This window comes from Ambystoma mexicanum, chromosome 9 (assembly GCF_040938575.1).
Source record: "Ambystoma mexicanum isolate Mex_15411 chromosome 9, UKY_AmexF1_1, whole genome shotgun sequence".
Taxonomy (NCBI): Eukaryota; Metazoa; Chordata; class Amphibia; order Caudata; family Ambystomatidae; genus Ambystoma; species Ambystoma mexicanum.
This window is the reverse complement of record NC_090931.1, coordinates 430,770,912-430,794,304: the sequence shown is the minus strand read 5'-3', so window position 1 is coordinate 430,794,304 and position 23,393 is coordinate 430,770,912. Positions and strand designations below refer to the sequence as shown.

General features: G+C 43.7%; 1 protein-coding gene across 1 annotated transcript in view; it reads left to right on the top strand.

Moving 5' to 3' along the window:
- Positions 1-23,393, top strand: part of RAD51D (RAD51 paralog D) — a 384,690-nt gene that overhangs the window by 79,367 nt on the left and 281,930 nt on the right. Inside the window, exons 2-4 of the mRNA XM_069614897.1 lie at positions 5,067-5,166; positions 11,060-11,121; positions 11,812-11,930. Coding sequence (XP_069470998.1) covers positions 5,085-5,166; positions 11,060-11,121; positions 11,812-11,930 — 263 coding nt within the window. The 5' untranslated portion in view covers positions 5,067-5,084. The remainder of the gene's footprint in view (positions 1-5,066; positions 5,167-11,059; positions 11,122-11,811; positions 11,931-23,393) is intronic.

Genomic DNA, 23,393 nt, shown 5'->3' with positions numbered 1-23,393 from the left:
GGGTGTGCCCTGCAGCCCCTGCTCACTATACCATAAAGTATAGTGAGCGGGGCGATGCGGGGGACACCGCTGCAGCCCCCGTGTTTTTTTTTTTTTTGTTTTTTTTTTGTACAATGCTACCACCAAAGGTTCAAACTTTTGGTGTTCGAACCTTTGTTGGTTGCGTTTTTAGACCTTTTTGGTCATTTGGTTTGGTAAAATCGTCCTATACCTAGGACTACAGCTAGGAATACAGCTTGCATGAAACCTATCAACACTCGCAGTTGTTTATTTCAAACCGCTTATGGTGGCTATAAAAGCTGATTTGAAGCGGTGGGGCACTATGATACTATCCTGGTACGGACGCATAACAGCGATAAAAATGAATATCCTCCCTCCATTTCTATATCTGTTTACGGCCCTGCCCACAAGAATCCCAGAGACTTTCTTCAAAGACCTCCACTTTGTCTGGCAGAACAACACCCTGAGGTTAAACCGATCCACCCTCTCCTTGCCCAGGGAAGAGAGAGCCTTTGGCCTCCCGGAATTTGCCCTATACCATAAGGCGGCTCAACTGAGAGTGATCTTGGAACATATGCGGGATGACCTGGGGACCTATTGGACCTATCTGGAAGACATGGACACAACTGGCCAAAGTAAGGGGCCCCCTATAGGAACATACCGGATAGACTAAAAGACCATCTTAGCCTGGGAGTGTTGCTGTCACTTCACCGACCATAGGTGGAGGGTTGCGGGCGAAATTAAGACGGCAGCTCACACCATTTCTTTTTTTCTTTTTTTTTTTAAAACTTTTATTTTATTGGCGTAAATTTGGTAACAATACACACAATAAGCATAGCGAGAGCATCAACATGAGTACATTAGTGGGCAGTTCATACAAAGACATTTGTCAGGTACAGGACGGATATATCCCGCAATAGTTCAAGCTAGTTTTGCAAGGCCGGTGTCACTGGTGGTTCGAGATCTTTTTCAGTCTGTCTATGGAGATAGCTTCAGAAGGCAAACCAGATATTTTTGGAGCAGGACTGGCCAGGCATGGTGACGATATATTCCTCTTCACATGTTTGTGTCCAGGTGAGGACTGTCAACCACATTTGGAAGGTAGGGGAAGAAGGGCACTTCCAGTGCTGTAGTATACATTTCTTGGCCACCATAGTGCCCGCATTCAAGAATTTAGCCATACCCTTGACTGCATCTCCACTCCACACCCCAAACAATAACGCAATCAGATCTGGGCAGATTTCAGGTTCCACAATCTCGGAAAGGGCACTGAGGATATCCCCCGAGAATGTGTTAAGTGCAGTACATGTCCAGAACATATGCATGTGGTCTGCGCTATCAGCGTGGCATCTGGGGCAGGTGTGGATTTGGTTACGGTGGAACCTAGTCAGATTATGTGGGGTGTAGTATACTCTATTCAATAGCTTATACTGCATGCATCAGAATCTAAAGTTAAGTGAAACTCTACGTTCTGGGAGCACATTTTCCTCCATAATCCATCAATGATCTCGAGGCCAAGTTCATCGGCCCAGGCATTGCGAGCTTTAGGTGGCTGGTCCGGAGACTTCACTGATAACATTGTATATAGAGAGGAGACCACCCTCCGGCTATTACTGGAGTTAGCTATATAGTGTAACTCGGGCGTATCTGGGGGTTCGTCCCGGCATGATGGCCACCTAGCATGGACTGCTTGCTCGGAGTCTATAATACTGTAGCTTTTCCAGTGCTGAACCGGAATGACCAGGACGCCATGTCTGTGGGGTGATAAACTTCCCCTCTGGGAATAAATCAGTCCATCCATGATATCCCAAGTTTTGCCAGCGCTGGGAAAGAAGTTTGTCATGTGTGGGTTCGAGCCCAGGGAATTCCCAGAATGGGAGCCATTTGTAATGGGGGCCAGGAACAGTTGTCAGGTCGAGGAGATGGTGCCATGCCATCAACGTCGACGCTATGTGGCAGCTGATGCGTCTGTTTCATATTTGTGTTGAAGGACCAGCGTCATGATGTTGACCTCAGTTGTTGCAAGTTTTTCCATTTTGAAGTGGGGTGGAGCGGTAGGGTTCTTGTACCAATGCGTGGCAAACTGGACTTGTGCCGCAACCCAGTATAAGGACAAATCTGGAGACGTGAAGCCTCCCCTATCATAGATTAACATCAGTGTTCCCATTTTCTACGGACTGCGCCAGCATACCATAGGAATTGAGCGCCAATTTTATGTAAATTATCGAAATATTGTTTCCTGGGCCAATCGGCACCTTTGCAAAAATGTACAGAGGTTTAGGGACCAAGATCATTTTGATCCATGATAGCTTCCCAGCTAACGAGAGGGGGAGGGAACGGCATCTTGTGACTTTAGATTCGAAGTACTGTACCACGGCAGTATAATTATTGGTTATCAAGGTCGATTTAGACGATGTTATTTGGACCCCCAAGATACCTGATGCCATCTGGGGACCAACAAAGAGGGTACTCACAGGTCAGTTGCTGAGTCGTGTTAATAAGTGGGAATATCTCAGATTTTGAGTAGTTGATGGTGAAGCCAGAGAAGGTACCTATCTTAGTTCTGTCCCATAGGATGGGGTCTAAATGGGTGGATGGATTCATGACATATAGCAGGACATTGTCTGCATATAGTGATATTATTTCAGGGGCATCCGCAAGGCGGATGCCCCTGTGGGAATGTCGCGCCCTGACAGAGTCCACCATTGGCTAGATAACCAGTGCAAAAAGGATGGGGGGAAAATGGGCAACCTTGCCGGGTGCCCCTGCACAATGTGAATGCTGGTGAGGTTAAGGAGTTGACCAGGAACCTGGCTGTGGGACACGTGTACAATAGCTTGATGTATCGGATCATGCACGGACCCAGCCCCATTTTGTTCTAACACTGCCCACATATATTGCCATGAGACCATATCGAAGGCCTTTTGGGCGTCCAGTGTGACCGAGACCACTTCCACTCCCTGATCAATCCTGTACATCACATTAAAGAGCCTTCTGATGTTTAGTGCAGTCGACCGCCCAGCACAAAGGCGCTCTGGTCTTCATGGACAAGATGTGGCATGATCGGAAGAAATCTGTTTGCTAAAGTCTTGGCGAATATCTCAGTGTCAATATTCATGAGCGAGGGGGGTCTATAGGATTCACATTCGTCACTGGAATTACCAGGCTTAAGAAGAACAGTTATAGTTGCTTCACGCATTGAGGGGGGGGGGGATTCTCGGACCAAAGCTCCAGTAGCCTAGGCGCTAGTAGCGACAAATGCTCCTGGTAGAATTCTGGCGTGTGTCCATCTGGCCCTGGGGCCTTGCCTCTTTCATCTTACCGTAGTAGGGGTGTCCTAATAATGTGGCTAGACAGATGCCCATGGGTATAGATAAAACCCAATACGTTGTAAAAGCATAATAGTTAAAGGAGATTTCTCGTATATTATTTTCAGTAATTAAGGGATTCGACCCATGAAAAATGAATGAAGAGGTATGAAATTGGCAAATGAAAGATGGTAAGCAAGTTCAAAGACTGCTAAGAGTTCATGTTATTGAAACAATAAGATAATGTATGTTACAAGCTAACCTAGTGTTCTGACGGGCTCTCTCTGTTCTTTTACCCTCTCAATCACCATCAATCCTCCCTGATACCAACCTGCAATCTCTGTTTAGTGAATGTCACTTGTAATTATGTGGAACCCTAACTGTATAAATGTATACATGTTCACTAAATGCACAAAAAAACAACTCGTACTCATGTATTTTTCGGAAAAACATTTTGTTTTATTTTTTATTTGTTTCATCATCGGTATATTTATTTAGACCTTGCCCTAATTTGAAAAAGGCAAATTCGCCGAAACACGTGTCGTCACAAAGGGCACCACACTTTGAGATAAATAAAAACCTGGAAGAAAACAAATTGGCGCAGATCTCCGGGCCTTTTTTTTCTTTATCGTGTTTATTAACCAGCACATTCTCTATTGGACGACATCTATTGCAGTAATAGAATTTGGAAGTAGTTAAAAACAAAAAAAATCTAAAATACAAAAATGAAAAGTTTCCGTGGCAGAATGTCCAAGTCGTATTATGGGGATACAGAGTGAACAAACAAAAAGAAACTATGAAGTTTTGACATCAGGCAATTTAACTCTGTTAGTAAACTCAGTGCCACTCTGGTAACATGCATTCAGTAATCTGGCATATTTGCTTGTCCGCCATCATTGGGACCCCAGTGATGCCTGATAACAAAACATTTACAGTATTACAGAACATTTAAAACCACCATGGGCAATGCCAACAGTTTGGGCATTTGTGTAGCATGGTAAAGGCACTTGCCAGGCACAGCCATTGTGGTATTAAATGGCCATTGATGGTAGCAGCTGCAAAATGGTGCTTGTACCTGGGCATCTAATAGCAGTGGCTGGCAAATGGCTAATACTTATACACAAACTAAAACTGTTGGCTTTGCCAATGCTGGTTTTCAACAGGACTTCAGGGAATGATGCACATAGTGCTGATAGAAAGGCTGAAAGCCAGACCTAGTGAAGGCATTTTTATTACGCCAGTAGCAGGTTTACATCGCTAATGAAGTCATTAACTCTCAGAAGACTGCTTTGAAAAAAAAAACACTGGCAGGCACTTTGCGTGCAATGTTTGATGGTCAGGCTTGATTAAAGCAAGCTCAAGAGTTGGAGGTGTTTTGGGTGGGGTGGGGCAGAAACTGGATGTGAACGGCCATAGGGATTAGCATGATCATGGGCAGTCAGTGGGTGAGCAAATGGCCGCACAACACCGACAAGCTGTGTGCCCCTCCTCATGTGCCATTTCTCCCTATCTGTAGGGTGCATAGCCCAAACTAAAAGTAATTGCTTGGGGATGGAAGGAGACCACTGTTAGAATAAACAAGGCAGCTTCTAATTAGAAAGGGCCTGCTTTATGTTCAAGCAAGCTCTAGGATTCCAGTGCGGGGTGAGGGGGTGGAGTGTGGGAGGAGGGCGGAGACCTAGGGAACCATTCCCACTCACACATGCTCTTGAAACCGATTTGAAGTTTGTCTCAATTTTGCATATGTTATCTCCTCAGACGTTCTCCGCTGGTGCCATGGTTATCCTTCGAGAGGGCCTCTGTCCAGGCCTTACTGCCGAAATAATCAGCACTTTAAAAATCAACAACATCCGCACAGGTAGGCACCGGATTTAACTTTGGCATTCATTGTATTACTTTATAGTTTTCTCTTTTATTGTATTGGGTTACTGTATTCTTTCTCTATGCGTTGACCAGTTTTAGCATATGTTTATAGCAATTTTTTTGATGCCACAAAACTCGCCAACTTTCTTGTTTATAATTAATAGTTCACAGGTCCTGGAATGGCTCATTTTGTTACCATGCCTGTAGCTGTTGCTATTACTCACGTGATCATCAGACCATATTATCCCGTGTAAATTAACCCTCTTAGAACATTACACCGTTTGTAACAAACTGCATGCACAGGCTGCCCTTGAACACCACTTAATAGCGAACGTTACACACTGCACTTTCGCAGGATTAGCAAAAGCCATACTTTCACAGACACTGTATCAGCACTCGCATCTGGAGCAAAAAGAAGAGAGGTAACTCCCATTTTAGGGGGAGAACATTCCACGTGAAGCGTGTCAATCTCATCAGCAACACTGTTTTTTGCCATTGTGTGGCATGTGAGTCAAAATCCTTCAGAAACTAATTTCACCTCATCAGCAGTTGGCATGAAGTAGGAAGAATAATTACTGGCCTTGATAACTCTCGTTTAAGTCTCGTGACTATAGCTCTTGGCCTGGTTAATAGTTTATGCTACAAAGTTCTGTCTGCTCATGTGCCCCAGTACTGTTCAAGTGCGCCAAATCAAGCTGTGATCAATCTCTGGTGAAGAGTGAAATTCAAACTTCCTTTTTTTCCCCATCCATCCCGTTCCCCATGTTGCGCTGGCAAATGACCTGGAAACTCGTACTGCTAGAGTGGCTGTTTCTCAGTCCCGTGTGAAGCGATTTGGGAATTGCTGCAGTGCTTTGTACAATGTGTCCTTTTAATGCCTTTGCTCACCTCTTATGGGAAGCATCTGAATAGCAAAGCCGCCTCATCCTTGTTTCCTTGGTTGCCATTGTATTTTGTGCTAAAAGATGGACTTGTGAAAACCTAATGGAGAAATATCAACCAGTGTACTGAGAAGAGTGCCCTGTAGACAGTGATCTGATGAGCTGTGAGAATATTGATCTGCTGTGTGACAGGAGGACCACAAGATTGAGAGAGGGAAATGCTCATTCACAAACCAAATGCGAACTGTACATTCTACAACCTGAATTTCCCATGTGGGCTTCAGGGAAAGTAGGTTATGACTGAATGTTAGTTAGAGGTGCCGGATTTCAGGCTCTGGTACCTGAAGCCCCACGCAACAATTTAAGCTTTTAAGCGTTTATGCTTTGGAATTTCTCAGTATGCCTTCTGAACCAGTGTAACAAACTCTAGAAAGGCTTGTAGCAAGCAGATACGGCTAACTGCTAAGCCTACACGTTCACGACAGGACGCACAGTTGTGGCAAGTTATTTTTTTTGCGTTAAGAAGACAACCGCTTTTGTGTTGTCCTAGAAGACTGAAACCTGAAATGTTTTCTCGACTACCATTACATCATCTTTTTTTTATCTGAGTTATGACTAATTGCAAACTTGCTATGGCGGTTTGAATTGGGTGAGTGTAGTTTTAGATGCCGTAAAAAAGAGAAGCCCATAAGCACGACCTGTTTATCTATCAGATTGTTGGGTTTCAAGAGGGCCTGTATTTCAAAATCTTTTTTCTTTCACTTTTTTTTTAAAAAGGCCATTCAACAACGCATATTACTCATATAAAAAAGGTGCTACATCTTTAAAGTATTCCTAACTTCTACAGCAGCAATTTAAAAAAAATGAATGAAGTCATGTGACAATTACACTTGGTGTAGTCAGCCAGGTTTTTTGCAATTAATCTCTTTTCTCAGTTTCTTAGATCTTACACTTTCCAGCATTGCCAATTTACAACACCTTGTCTAATTAGTCCTCTGCTTGCAAGATATGTTAACGTGTGTGTTGAGGATTCATAAAGCCCGATCTTTTCTTCTGGATAAATTGGGCTATACAGAGTTATCTTTTCAAATCTGTCATCTTGGTCAGTGTGGCTCGTTACCCGATTGAGGGTGCCAGATTGCATTGGGAATAGCATAACAACTCATATAGAGATTGCTAAACGGCTAAGCTATGAGCAGGTGTCTCCAGGCTCACCCAATCTCAGAGATAGGCGAGTGGGAGCAACACGCTTGTACAGCCTTTGTTCAGGGCACCCACAGTGACTGTAAATGGAAGAATGAAAGCCCTGTTTACCACCTATTACACAAAAAATCCAGATGGGATCTTTGGGGAAAGCCCTTTTGTAAAAACATATCAACTGGATTTCCCGCAAGAATATTCGGGCTCTTTGTGAAAGGCATGGGCACCCAAAATCAGTCACTCAATCTATACCTGCTGGCTGTAAAATCTTTGTTTATCAAACATTTGTATGTGGCCTTAATGGATTCGGCAACCATCTTCCATTCAATGGATCGCACTAAACTTTGGGATGCCTTACTTATGATGGGCATTTCACAAGTCATTTTGAAGGTTTTCGTTTTCTTACACTCAAGAGCTCAGCGGTTATTACTTTTTACTCCTGCTAGCAAAACCACATAGCCTTTTAGTGTTCGCTGTGGAGTGCGTCAGGAATGTGTGTTTGCTTCTGTTTTGTTTTATCTTTTTACCAATGGGCTGTATGATCTTTTATCTTCAAGTGACGCAGATGTACCAAAGGTTGCTGGGCTGCCTGTACCCATTCTGGCTGACACTGATGCGTGTGTACTAATAGCATGGACTCCAAATTTACTTTAGATACTTCTTAATGTTTACACTGATTTTATGGTTAATCAAAGCTTGACAGTTAAAGGCATGGTCTAGTAAAAAATGTTATTTAAAAAAATAGATCGGCAACATAAAAAAAAAATACTAGCATTCTCTTTTTTTAAACTTCCTATGTAAAATTTTGAGCTATTCAAGCTCAAAATTCGCAAAAGCAAGCACATGGGCGCATCCATTTTGGGAAATGGATGCCCTCCTATGCTGGCTTTTGCTTTTGCGGTACTAATGAAGGAAAAGCCAGCCAGCTGTAGTAAACGAAAGCTACCGCTGGGTGGCTTTCCCTTCATTAGTGCTGTACGCGGAGGACTGGGACCGGAGACCAGAGCAGGAAAGCTGCAGCTGAATCTCGGTAAGTGCTATTTATTTTTTTAAAAAAATAAGCACTAGCTGGGGTTTTTTTTCTAAGTTTTCCTGGCTGGAGGAGTCCGGAAAACTTAGAAATAAAACCGCAGCTTTAAAAACGTTGTATTTCTGTTTGCGGTCTCTTTTGAAGCGACCGCAAACATAAATACAACGTTATTGTGTTGGAAAACGCTGCGGTTTTTCTTTCCGAGTTTCTCAGGCTCCTTCTGCCTGCTTTGGCTATCACTTTGGGTCTCCGTTGCTGGACCCAAAGTGAAAGCCACAGCAGGCAGAAACACAACGCGGTTGTGTTTACATGCCGCGTAGTGTTTCTGCCTACAGCTGATTTCCCATTTGGGACACTCTGGCTCCCCGTGGGGAGCCCGAGAGCCCCAAATGGGAAAGCAGATTCAGGCAGAAACAACACGGTTGTTTTCCGCAATGCTGCGTTGTTTCTGCCTGAATCTGCTTTCCCATTTGGGGCTCTCGGGCTCCCCGGAGCCCTAGAGCCCCAAATGGGAAAGCAGATTCAGGCAGAAACACAACGCGGTTGTGTTGGAAAACGCTGCGGTCTTTGAGGAGGTGGCAGATGTCAGAGGAGTGTTTGATAGCAGAGCGAGAATTGATGGTAGCTAAGTGAATCTGTTTGCCCCCTTTGAAATATTTGCAAGGGGGGCACAGGGGTGGGGGGCCACCACTCGAGGAGGGGGAAGAGATATGAGGGATGGTGGGGTGGCAGGAGAGGAGGGGAAGTTGAAGCGAGATACGAGACGCCTGTTATGATGGATCAGGTTGGGCTGAGTGCCCTGGGCCTTTATAGTACCATATTTATTGATTTTATTTATCTGTTTATAAAGCGCCAAAGCCCGCATTCATTTTGCATTTGGAAGATGCAAAGTGAGCGAAGCGCATTTCCCAACTGGTGCCGCCAGTAATGGGTGAGGAGGAGAAAGGGAAGAGGGCAGAGACCATATGGGGAGTCCATAAGTCAGAGGAAGGAACAGCAAAGAGAATGTCAGTGATAATCTGTCTGGAGGAAGCATTGATGCAATGGGCAGACCAGGGCTGCCTTTTTGAGTTTCTTTTCCCCAGACTTCGTGAGAGAGGCAGTATAGCTGATTGAAGCAGTTAGACAAGATTGTGGAGACGGAGAGCACCATGGGGGCAGAGACAGATGGGGATGGGAAATCAGAGGATTGGGGTGGGGGGGTAGAGAGGTTCAGAAGCACTATGCAACAGTAGAATCTCACCCGGTGGCCAGGCAGACAATGACAATGAGCACCCTGGAAATTCGCAGATTTACAGATCAATAGAAATTGGAAAGCACACCTAAATTCGAATTATGCCCGAAAGTGCTAAAAAGCAGTAGAAAATGGTGGAGGCACAGTTAGAAGCACACCAAAGAATGGAAAATAGCTTTACGTTATTTTTCCTTTTTCATTTAGAAGCAGGGCATTAGGAAGGCAGTAGAGAAGCAATCCGTATGAGGCACATCAAGATGCATAGGACAGATTGTGCAGAGATGGGAGGTTAAAGATTAGTCAGGTAGGAATAGGAGTGGGTAACAAATTGAGCAGTCATTGTGTGCAAGGAAGGAGGGTGAACCAATGCAATCCATATTGCTCACCAGGGCAAATTGCAGACAAGATTCTGATCGTGGTCATAGTGTGCTGGGGACCAAGTCTGTGTGAGTCATTTTAGAGCATTCCAGAGTGGCTGCAGAGAGGGAAGCTCCCTCCAGCTCGGGACAGGGCCAGACCGGGGCCTTAGGAGAGGGCCTGGGGAAGCGGGCCGGTCATCGCCTGCCGATTTCCCTGATTGGCAACAAGAATGCTGACCCAGCCAATCTGGTGGTAGAAGGCAGGTCACTGTGAGCCTTCTGGTGCCTAGATAATGTGGTGAAAAGCAGCGACCTTCTTAAGAAGGCCACGAGGAGGCCAAATGCATCAGGTCCCAGCTGGGCAGATTGTCTGCACGAAATGAAAAAGGCCCAATGAGGCACAAAAGTGCATCCAACCAGTTGGATTTCAGACGCAGGTGGAATGAAAACGTTTTTTCTGCTATGCATCATTTGTGCCAGAGCCACACACAAATGCCCAATAACAACGATAAAATAGATGGATACCTCTGCGTTGAAGGAGGCAGGCTCAAGGCGTCTGGCGAGGCGAGCAGGGAAGCAGACTTGCCGTTTCCGTGGATCAAGACAAAAGAAACCAGACCGGAGAGTCCCTGGGGGCCTAGGAGAGGGCCTTTGTGACAGGGAGACGACTATCACCTGCCGACTCCCTGATTAGACTTCCGTTCTTCCTCCCCCCTCACTGGTTATTTTAATCCAGGGGAGAAACCAGATAGTCAGAATTAAGAGGCTAATGCTAGGTAAATTCCAAATCTTGAGTGAAACTCTGGAAATGTCTAAACAAGCAAACAAGACACAATGGTCAGAAGTAAAAAGAGTTGTCATTGAAGGATATAAAATAAAGACCAATCGGAGAAAGATCTTTGGCATGAGTACTTATTTTCCTGGTAGTCTGATACCGCTGTCTTTATTTCCTCGCAATAGAGATGTTCATATATTATTATTTAAAAGCTTTAGGCCATCAGCCACTCAAATGAGGAGGGTTATGGGTGAGCCCCTGACCCTTTTCCATTCTTGAATGTTTTTGTCTACGATTATTAAAGTGCTATGTAACTGTATGGCTGAGCGCATCAACTAGATCCTAGTTGCTTAAACCCAATCATTTAATATCATGATTTTATGGCTTATACTTCTTTCCTCATATTTAGTCGTGGACCTGGTGTCATCTGACTTGGAGGAAGTGGCCCGCAAATGTTGCCTGTCTTATAAGGTGAGAAACGAACATGCTTATGCCATTTATACTGCCAAATCAAAGAATGTTTTAATGGTTGGAAACTGTAATGCAGACGGCTTGTGGCTTTTAAATGATCAATCAAAACCCATATCTCTGAATACCAATACCAGGTTACTCTACGTACTACTCTAGCGATTGGACGTGCAGGTTTTTGTTGATTTGCATATACAAATTGACTATGATACAAAAGTCTTCCTCTGATGTTTACTCCATTGCAAGGGGAAATGGTAGTAATGATAATACTGGTCATCCACTTTTCCAACATCTAGTGTGCAGGATTACTATAAAAAGAACAACATCCAACAACCACTCATTCCAACACACTTCAGGCTTACATTTTCTAGACCTGCTCACTGTGCTGCTGATTACAAAGTTTAATACCAATGCGTTGTAATGGAATCAAACATCTCAAATGAAGCTTCGAATTAATAGAAAAGGCAAGGGAACTATACATGTCCCTTATGGATGGGAGAGTGCTATGCTTTCATTCCACCTAAAAACGTGTTTTAAGCACAATTCAACATGTGCTTATGGTGAAGAACCTGTACATCTAGCTAAATGTACCATAATAATTTCCTGGTTGGTGTGGGGCCAATACATTGATGTGGTGTTGTATTAAGCCCTTGCTATTGTGTCCTACCTAATAAAACCTGTTTCTGTCTTTAGACCATGGTGGCAATGAGGCGGGTGTTGCTGGCACACTTCTCAGCTTTTCCATCCAATGGCGCAGATCTGTACGAGGAACTGAAGAGCTCTACTGCCATCTTGTCCACAGGAAATACCAGGTAAGCATCGCAAATTCAACAGATAAGCATGCTCTCAAAGGGAGAAAGCATAAACGCTTCCTAAAAATTAGCATGATGCATATTTCCTGCCTGAAGACTAGTGGTCGTTGATTTTAAATGCATTCACTTTCATTGCTGCACTTGATCTCATTCAAGTAGCTTTAGTGAAAGGACAGACCCTGTGGGGAGTGTGCATGGTATGCAGGGACAAGCAGAAAGCTGCAGGCTTGAGGGTGCAGCCACAATGATGGTATGGTTTGTCTGTGGAGCTCTCTTCTTTCTCTTAGGATTTGATTTTTGAGCATGATCTTTCAACCCTAGGATCTGATCTGGTTGATGGGTAAGTGCACCTACATAAGTGTCATCGCTAGAGTCCTGACATTTTCCACCTGAAGCTGTGCCTCTTAACGACCGGAGTGGTCTGTATCCCAGCCCCACAACGTTTGACTTCGCGGGCTGGTAGCTTACTGCCTGAAGAGGCTCCGACAGCTGCGCCATGATGCCATTGGACACTCATGATACTTGGAATCACGGGTGTCGGGTTCAGTGATCGTTCGCTGAGGGTCATCGTTCCTAAACACCATAGGTAAAATATTGACACCCCTTCAATACAGGCAAAGTAAAATCTTGTGAAAAGGTCATCTCTATGCACAGGCCGCCCGTACATGCAGTCCGCGTTGGGGTCCCTTTTTTAGTGATTGATGAGGCGAAATGGCCAGGGTGGGAGGGAGGAGGATGCAGCGCGTGTTGTGCCTGCTGGTTCATGATGAGTTGATGGAGAATATACACATTTGGGCAGTGGTCTGGGATGCTGAAAGAGCATAAAACTATGAAGACGAGGTTGCGGGGGGGTGACCCTTCCTCTCCCCCCACCACCTCCCTGATGTAGGGGGTAAAATAGGAACTTAACTGCGATATATACTTTGGGCAGATAATGTAGGGGGAAAGAGGCCCAGACATTAAAGCGACCAGGTTGGCAGATGGGTGGCAGAGTGGGTGTGCCCAGCTCCCCTCTCCCCCTCGCGGGTACTGTGAGGAGACACAATTTAATGAATGCAGTGATGTGGAATGGGTAGGAAGCGCAGGGGTGCAAGGTGTGTCTAGGGATTGACAGTACAGCGGGTGCTTACGTAAGGGGCACAGGGAGCAGGCAAAACAAAATAAAGGGAGAATTAATAAAAAAGGACAATGTTTCGAGCCAAGGAAAAACGGGAGGAGACATATGGGTATATTGCATACCTTATGTACAAAACAGCAAAACAAACTGTTTTTAACAGACAATCTGCAGTGATTGACAATTTTGTGGGAGGTGGTGTTCGCGCATATAACCAGTACCGCGCTCCTGCAACCTCTGATGTCAAACTGATTTGATAATTTGACCTGTGTTGTCAAAAATACCTCAAGATCAGACTGCAAGATACCATAGCACTTGACAGCCCTTTCAGGGAATCCAGAAGGACGGTATCTGGTCTTTTCGTCGAAATCCAAGGCATCTAAGATCTTTCCATCGAATTCTATCCAACGAAAAGCATTTCCATCGAAATGCCTTTTCATTTATTATAATTCGATGGAAATTCGATGGATTTTTTTTATTTTAAAATTAGGGTTAGGGTATGAGATAGGGCAAGGGTTAGGGTAAGGGGTAGATTTAGGGCTAGGGTTAGTGTAAGGGGTAGGGCTAGGGTTAGATTTAGGATTAGGGTAAGGCTTAGGGCAAGGGTTAGAATTAGGGTTAGGTTAACGTGTAGGGCAAGGGTTAGAATTAGGTTTAGGGTTTGAGTTGGGTTAGGGTTAGTGGGGTGGGTGTTTTGGGAGTTGGGGTGGTTGGAAGGACACCCCCCCCACATAAGAATGCAACGTTACATGAAGCTGGCCAGTGGTAAAATCTTTTGAAGATTCCAGCACTGGACAGCTCCATGTAACATTTTAACCTTTTAACTGCCATGGGTCCCCCCCACCCCCAGTGCCAAGGCCTTTTTTGGTGATTTCGGGATTCACCATTCAAAGCCTTCTAACATTGTCTCCTACATTAACCCCTTAAGTGCCAAGGACGAGCTATCTCGTCCTTGGCACTGGATGGGTAATCCCAAAAGAATTCCTCGAAATGCTGTTTTTTACATTTAAAAGTGCATATATATCTGAACTTGTCCATTTAGAAATTCGATGGACTGGTTTCGATGGAAATGCACTTTTACATGTAAACGATAGCATTTCAATGGAAAGGCATTCGATGCTTTTGCATCGATGGAAATGCATTTCAGTGCATTTGAAATCGATGGATTGAACATAAACCCAGAAGGACCTTCCTTAGCACTGGATACTAAAAAGCTGGAAAACTTCTGGAGGTACCTAAGCACTTGTGAAGGCAAGTCCTGTTCTTCCATCCAAACTATGCCTATGGTGGCAATATTTATTTTGTAGGCAGCTTTATTTTGCATGGTCCATTCCCTGAAGGACATCCAAGCACTATCCCAGTAGTAATGAGCAGCTGTTAGAGAAAACATTTATAATCGCATGGAATACACACAACAAAAATTAGTGTAGTGTTCTTAAAACATAGAAAGAGTTGTGAGTTTTGCAAGCGCACTGCGCAATGACACTGATTAAGACCAAAATGGTATAATGATTTTTAATGAAAGCTGAAGTAGCCTAACACGTGTTTCGGGCACTTGCCCTTCCACTGAGGCTGAAGTCAGGTTTGATTCAATTGAGAACCAGATTATGGTAAGTGATTAGTTATCGATTTCTCTCGGGCTCCGCTGTCACTTGTAGTTGCAACAACATATAAAGTAGCGTTTCCGCGTTACAGCAGCGTCTCCGCTGCAGTTCCAACTGGAGCGGAGACGCTGCTGTAACGCGGAAACGCTACTTTATATGTTGTTGCAACTGCAAGTGACAGCGGAGCCCGAGAGAAATCGATAGCTAATCACTTACATTAATCTGGTTCTCAATTGAATCAAACCTGACTTCAGCCTCAGTGGAAGGGCAAGTGCCCGAAACACGTGTTAGGCTACTTCAGCTTTCATTAAAAATCATTATACCATTTTGGTCTTAATCAGTGTCGTTACGCAGTGTGCTTGCAAAACTCACAACTCTTTCTACTTACCTGGCGGGAGATTTGGCGAATCCCGCCCCCTACATCCACCTGCAGCATCTTTCACCATACCCAAATTTAACAGGCCCTTGCGCTGAACCTCGCCTTTCCCGCCCTTGCCAACTTAGCTTCTTAAAACATAGTCGAGTTTCAAAATCAGATATTAAAGTGTGTACCCCAAACGGTAGAGTAGAAAACACTTAGCTGTGAGGATTGCATCATGGAATAAGAACACAGGTTTAACATTTGGGTGTTTTTGTTTTCTTTTGGGTCATCAACAAACATGAGGTTAATAAAGAAGGCCATAAAAGGAGAAGGGGGGAGAATCGCAGAAAGAAGAGGGTAGTAGAGGTGCACACTGGGAGTTTCTGTCAATCGGGTTCAAAAAATGTATGATGGTGATGATCTTACACAATCGTTACTCAAAAATGTAGGCGCTCCTATGTGAGTCTTGGCTACAAGTCAGGTGATAAAATGAGATATAGAAGGTCCACCCACTCATGGGGGACAACAGGGCACACTGTAGTCTTATAAAAAATCAGCACGATATTCAATGAACAATAAATGCAGTGCAGAAAGCACAATCAAACAAATAATGTAATCAAAAAATGTATTAAATAAAAAAACGCATGATTTAACGGTGTGCAGTCATAATGTCGACATCAATAATGTCGACAGTCAAAATGTCGACAAATTAATGTCGAAAATCAATAATGTCGACATACAAAAATGTCGACATTTTACATTAATGTCGACATTTTTTCGAAATGTTGTATAAATAAATAAATATATATTTATTGTTGTGTTGTATGTGTTGAGTATGAGGGGTGGGGGGTGGCAGGGGGTATTGGGTGAGAGGGGTTGGGGGGGACATCCCCATAGTAAATGATATTCTTTTTATTTATTTGTTTATTTATTTATTGAATAATAAATAAATAAATAAATATATAATTACTATGTGTTGGGAATGAGGGTGAGAGGGTGGTTGGGGGGGGGGGTGGGGGGGTGTCAGGGGGGTGTTGGGTGAGGGGGGGTTGGGGGGGGGACCCCCCCCATAGTAAATTAGACTCTTTTTGGTTATTTATTTATTGAAAAAATAAATAAATAAATAAATAAATAATTAGATTGCGATGAGTATGAGGGGTGAGAGGGTGGTTAGGGGGTGTGGTGGGGTGGCAGGGGGGTGTTGGGTGAGGGGGGGTTGGGGGGGGGACCCCCCCATAGTAAATGATACTTTTTGTTGGTTATTTATTTATTGAAAAAATAAATAAATAAATATATAAATAATTAGAATGTGTTGCATATGAGGGGTGGGAGGGTGGTGGTGTGGGGTGTGGGGGGGTTGCAGGAGGGTGTTGGGTGAGGTGTTGATAGTGTTAAGGGTTTATAGTCATATTGTCGAAAAAAAAATGTCGACATTTTTTTTTCGACATTATGACTTTTTACATTAAAAGTATAGAATGTCGACATTATTATTTTCGACATTATTTTTTCGACATTTTTGTCTGTCGACATTTTTTTGTCGACATTATGACTATAAACCGATTTAACAAAGGTACACTGGTAAAAATTTCAGATGAACTCATCACGTTTCAACATAGAGGTATAAACAATCATGGATGAGTGATTTGAGTTTTAACAATTGACAGCAAAGTCAGGAATAAACACAATAGCTTAAACAATTTTAACATGGAAATCTGTGTGGCCTCCTGTAAAGAGCTTAAACACTGCAAGGAGGCTGCGAGTGCAGGGTTGTCCTTTTGTGCATACAACGCGTTTTGGGCTTGGCCCTTTATCAGGTTCAGGACATAGTAGAGCTTCTGAAATACATAATTGATTTATGTATATTTTAGGTTGTTATCCCCTAAGCGGAATGGTTGTGAGGCGCTAATAAATGGTTAGTTAAATAACTGACCTGTGTTCCAAAGAATGGCCCAGTAGTTGAAGGAAAAGTTCTGTTGGATCTAAGCCAAGCGTGGAGGGGCCGAGAACAGAACTCTGTAGTGATTCTAATGGGGAAATATAAAAGATAGTGTATAGCCACGGTTTAAATGACCACGTGTGGGACCAGTCGCTCTGTGGAAAGTGCTGGGTCCCACACCACGGTCATATAGTTAGTGTACTCGCCAACACAAGTGAGTCAGCCCAGAAGATAGTAGGTACTGCTGGTACATAAGATGGCAGACTGTCTGGCATATCAATGGATGCGGGCAGGGCCAGAAGAAAACATCTACAAAATAGCGAAACACGGTCCGATATAATAATGAATAGTTATGTGCAGTGTTAACAAAGTACGGTATGCACTGACAGGAGAAAGTGTGCTCACCGTCAATTGCTGTTAAGGCTAGTGACTTGTGAGGGAAGACTTCGCCCAATGGACGGGACCGCGTGGTATGATGTTTTTGTTCGATCACTGTGAGTCCATGGAACCAGTGGGTTCGGAGTGTCAATGTCATTAACGCGTAATCGAGAAGATAATATATTGTGGGCGCAGCAAAGCTGCTTACCTGTGTACCGCAGGCAGGACAGCGTTCAAAGAATATGCAAAGCTGGTAGTCAAGGCAAGCACGATGCCTGTGAGAGGCTTATTCATGCTCTCACTGAAAATGGAGTATTCCCAGAGCGCCATCTTGTAACGGCACATACCATTATGTGCAGTTTTGCCATCAGTGTACACGCTGCACATCGCGTTGGAGCATTGTGAGTAACACACAATCAAACAAATGAGAAAGTCAAGAGAAGGCAGTCTGACATGAAATATAAATGGAAAAGGCAATTACAGTGGAGATGGTTGGGGGAAGGGGATGGTGTATGACTGGATCATGAAGGGGGGCTGAAACCTAAGAACCATGATTTCTGGGCAAACTGACTGTGAGTTATAAATGGCAACTCATGTCCCAGTCAACATTCATCCCTCTCAGTGTCATTGAATCTAATCGATCAATCCAAAATAATTCACGTTGGAGCAGTTGTTCAGTAAGATTACCACCTCTTCTTGGTAGGGATGATGAATTTGACTTGTGCAATCAAGTGTGACTCCTTAATATTGTGTTGGACAACTGGAGATCTTTCTGCCTTAAGTCGGATGTTCGATTTATGTTCAGACCTCCTGGTCCTGTTCTTCAATCCAAACTATGCCTATCAGGGCCATATTTATTTTGTAGACAGCTTTTATTTAGCATGGGCAAGTCCCTGAAGGACATCCAAGCACTATCCCAGTAGTAATGAGCAGCTGTTACAGAAAACATGTATAATCACAGGGAATACACGCAACAGAAATGAGTGTAGAGTTCTTAAAACATAGTCGAGTTTCAAAATCAGATGCTAAGGTGTTGTACCCCAAACGGTAGAGTAGAAAACACTTAGCTGTGAGTATTGTATCATGGAATAAGAAAACATGTTTAACATTTGGGGGTTTTTGTTTTCTTTTGGGCCATCAACAAACGTGAGGTTAATAAAGAAGGCCATAAAAGGAAAAGGGTTCTATTGGGATCAGAATTGAGGAAGCTGGGACAAAGTCTGAGGCTTTAGCAGTTACTTCTAAGGGGACTAGGGGAAACCGCAATGGGGGAGTAGTCTTCCATGACTGTCACAATATCAAAGTGGGGAGTTGAGAAGGGAGGTGGGGCTGGTGAGCACAAAGCCAGCAAGAAGTTTACCATGGGAAGGCGTAGATGTAGTAGTGGGCATGAATGCAAGATCTGAGGGTTTGCAACATCTGAAAAGGGGAAGATTGGCCTCGTCAGTGATGTGGCATAAGGAAAAGAGCCCTACGCTAAAATGCCAATGTGGTTTATACAGGTGGAATGCCTAAACAGTTGTGTTGATACTGAGACGACAAGGCGAGGTAGGTGGGGAGAGGAAACAGGAGTACAGTGGATATTATGTAGGGCATTGAGACTCCGAGTGGAGTTAAGACTGGTGTGATCTATTATGTATGATGAGCCAGAGCAGGAAATATGAGAAACTGTGAGTGATTGGCAAGATTGGAGTACAGCATGATCTATCTTTAAAAGCAAGACATTGTGTTTGTGGGTTATTTCAGATTTTTCAGAATTATGCATATCTCAATTATTCATTCAAATAGAGCATTGTACCTCAACTGAGCAGGAATTCTGCCAGTGTCCATCCTCCGCCTCCTCCCACTATCGTAGTGCTTCCATTGAGAACTGTGATTATAAGGAGCCTGGATGAACCTATACTCACTGAGGCCCTGCTGATTACTCCAACACTGATACTTTCCGGCGTAAAGAATGCTTACACTGAAAAAATAAGGAATATTCTTACCTTTTACTGTACACAAATGTTAGTAGCTTTACTATTACACTTGGCAGGAATGTGACTTTATTCAAACTATACCCTATATCCAGTAGGAGTTGGTGTAGGGGTTTCCCTAATTATAAACAAACTGGGGTGTGCCTGCACTTCTTTGCAAAAAGGTAGGTTGTTTCTTAGGTTACACTGTACCCGTTCTTCTGATCAATAAAGTTCCAAGTCGATAAATGTTCACAGAATTTCCCTTTTTATTTTTAGTTTTTCTGCCCTTCTTGGATGACGCGTGTTTCTGCTTACATATGGTGTAACAACAAAATGATCTGTATCGTATATATGTCTTTGTCTTCATATCTTCAAATACTAACAGATACCAGTGGACACAACACATTTTTAGGGGTCCAACACAAGTGTAAACAGAGAAGGTGCGGTAAAAACTCTAATAACGAGAATCCTTCACACCTCATTTCATATGTCCGGAAAAGAGGACGAACTTTCATTGTGAGACACGATAACGTTATAAAGATATGGATTCACTTGTAACCTAAGAAACAACCTACCTTGGCGCAAAGAAGTGCAGGCACACCCCAGTTTGTTTGTATCTTATGTACTGAGTAGAGGGACTCATTGTCTCCGTAGTGACCTACACTCATGCAACAAAAATAAGATTAATCAACATATTACTCAACTCAAAGGATTTTTAAGCAGCTACCAAATCAGGTTGCACAGGTACAAGGAATAGATATCACCAAAGGGTTCCTCAAAGCCACAACAGTGTCCCTAATTATGTTCACACCAGAATAAATAAACACCCCTCTAGTTAAAGAAGGCAAAAAGCTGATCTTGTAAGGATAACGAGTTTAATCTTACACAAATGAGGATGGTAGCAAAGGACTGTGCTGCCTGAACGGTCTTCAACTGTCCCTCTTCCCTCCCTTCCTGCCAAAATGTGCCAGGGGTTTATATAGTCATGTCTTGCCATGGTAGTGTCACTGGATATGTACCATGGCTTCATCCCGATCCGTCCTCTTCCATACTAGGGATGCTCAAAAGCCTTCTTTTCTTCATTGTCAGCGGTTTTTGCCAGAGCATGCTGTTCTACATGTTGCTAATATATGTCCCTTCCCAACATTCCCCCCTTTCGTTACTTTTACAGTAACAAACTCAAAATATCAGTTTTGCTGTTTATTGTATGGCAAGGTGTTTTAGAACCCTCAATTGATACCATCATCTTTGCACTACTAGGTACTACATTGTCACAACATCAGAGACCCAATTGGCACGTGCAGAAGAGGACCAAAAAGAATACGATAACGGGCACCAGTATTTTTACTGCTGCCCCCAGCCATGACGGCACCCAATCAAAGGCAAACGATAGCCAATCTGTGTTCTGAACTCCACCTTCTTTCTTCATTTGAACACCTAGATTTTGCACCGCCTCGATGATGTGTGATAGTGACCCATTCTCAGCATCCTCACGGGGTACAGAAGTGAAGCAGCTGCTTCCCAACCTTTTACACACTCCTCCTTCTATGGCTGTTAACAGATCCAGCATGTAGCGGTTTTGCTTTGTCGTGAGTCTCGACGCACAGAGCTCTACTTTGATGGCAGTGAACCCATTCTCTGTATCATTGGCGAACTGGACTAGCTCCCATCAGACTATTTGCACCGACTTGGCGTTAGCACCTGCTTGTACCCCAGGAGTCAAAAAAGATGAAAAGAAAGTCTCTGCTGAGCTAAAAAGTAGATACCCATTAGGTATTCCTGTGAGCAGTGCGGAAGAGTCCTTCGAGATATAGTTTGATCTCTTTTTTCTTCTCAGCTGTTGAAATTGTTCTTTTACTGGCAGCATACGAAATTCTTGTGTGATCTGCAAGTCTCTTTCTGCTTCTTTAGGTGCTGGAGTGGCTGTTGGCACCTTGACAGGCATTTCTTTTCCCTTCAGGTGTTCTTCCGGGATTACTAGTGTACTGAGTGCAGGGTGGCCATTGAACACTTGCCCTTCCAGGATGATGGGAGGTGCAAGTAGGCTTGTCGCCACAAACCCAGTAGTAGTTCATCACAGCTGCCGTACCTTTCGTCCTATCGGGGATCACAAGAGTGTGGTTTCACTTTGTGTTTGTGCCAACAGGTACTGTTCCTTCATTGCTAAAACCAATTTCATAGTCCATGTTTCTATGTATTCGCACTGGCTTCTCCATTGTTGCAATCCATGTCAGCCTTGTGATGTATTTGGACCATATTTGTGCACACATAATCTCTACTTGGACTAATGTTTCTTTGCTGGACTCGTTCAGTCCATCTGCCGGGCACATCGGTGTGGTGCCCTGCCATTTGTCGTTGACATGCGAGTGACCTCCCAAGGAAAAATATGGTGCTTGTAGATACTTGCTGTATTTCATACTACCATTGCATAGCGCTGGGTCTAAATCAATGCTCCTCAACTGCGCGCTATGTGCCTGGAAGGATTCCTTTATCCAACATAGTGCATGATGTACCAGGCATCGTGCATCTGTAATTGGGACTGGATGTGGAACTAAAACCTTAGGAGCCCCTGACGCATGCGGGATGAGTGCACACACATAACTGCTTTCTTTCATCACATTCCTTCCTGCAGTACGCATATTGGAGTACCAGCTATTAGATGACTCTTGAGTGCTGAATGTCAGAAATGCCATCATCAAAGCCCAACCCCTTATATAAATCGTACGTCAGTCATACTTCCCGTTTTATTCGTCTAAGAAAATCTGTGGGAGTGGCCAGCAAAAAGTGAGACATTATTTGATTCTTATTTATCATACATATTTATACTAACGTTGTTTTCCTGTAACTGTCCACCCCCCCTTTATTTGGCCACCCCATATAACGGACATACCTTCATACACTCCGACAACCACGACCAGTGTCAGACAAAACTATATATAATACCAAAAAAGCATAACACATAATTCCTAGAACAGATTACATTCGTTTTAACATTATCCCTACATAACAGAGGTTTGAACACTTTGGTCAGGCATCCTTGCTTATCCCTGGAGAGGAGATGAAAGGTTATCGAGAGAGAGCGAAAGAAAAAGAGAGAGAGAGACAGAGACGGAGACAGGGAGAGAGGGGGAGAGGAAAAAAGACTCTTTTCCCACCAGGGCCAGCTGGGTTCTAGACCTTCAAAAAATTGAAAAATAGAAAAAAGATAAAAAAGAAAAAATGAACCGAAAAAAAAAAGAAAACATCAGGGGTGTGCCACTGGACAGCACCCTGGCATGGATCCTTTTGCTAAACGTCTTCTTCATCAGTTGTGTCCTTACTCTGTCAATTGAGCTTTGCAATGTCTCAATTCCTCGATGAGAGCAACAAGTTCCGCTGCCTCAGCTGAATAGTGCGTAGGATATCTTTTCATGATCAGAACTTCAAGCTCCCCCCACCCACCTTTACCGCGCACTACTGCTGCCCCTGTATGCCTCCGTCCTGTCTCCTGGTCAATTGTTGACAACCCATCAACATATAGTATATCTCCTTCTGTCAATGCACTGTCTCTAGCTTCAGATTTACCCTTCTCTTCACCCTTGTATGTAGCACAGTCATGAGTTGTCTGGTCATCATCAGTGGCAGCCTCTGTCAAAAATGTGGCGGGATTCGCCGTCCTACACCTTACTATATGAATATGAGGTTTGGATATTATAATCTCATATGCAGAGGATCTCTGAGTCGTCCAGGTCGATTTAGACCTTTCCAAAATGGTGAATTGTGAATGTTCCACAAACAAGCTAACGGAGCACCCCATGACAATCGTGGAACTTTTCGCTATTGCAAATGCAGCCACTACCAGTGCTTGTTCGCATGCGCACTGTCCCTGCATGACTGAGTCGAGCGTCCCACTATAATGAGCCAATGGCTTGTGGCTCATTGTGCTCTTTTGAGTCAATACTGGAGTCATGAGCCGTCCTTCAGAGTGGGAAAATATATAAAACTCCTGTGTATAATCCGGAGTTGCTAAAACTGGGGCCTTGCAAATAGCTTCTTTTAAGTCCATAAATTGTCTTATTCATTTCTTCAGTCCATTCCAATTTACTTTTTTTTTGTCTTCTGTCCCTCTCTGA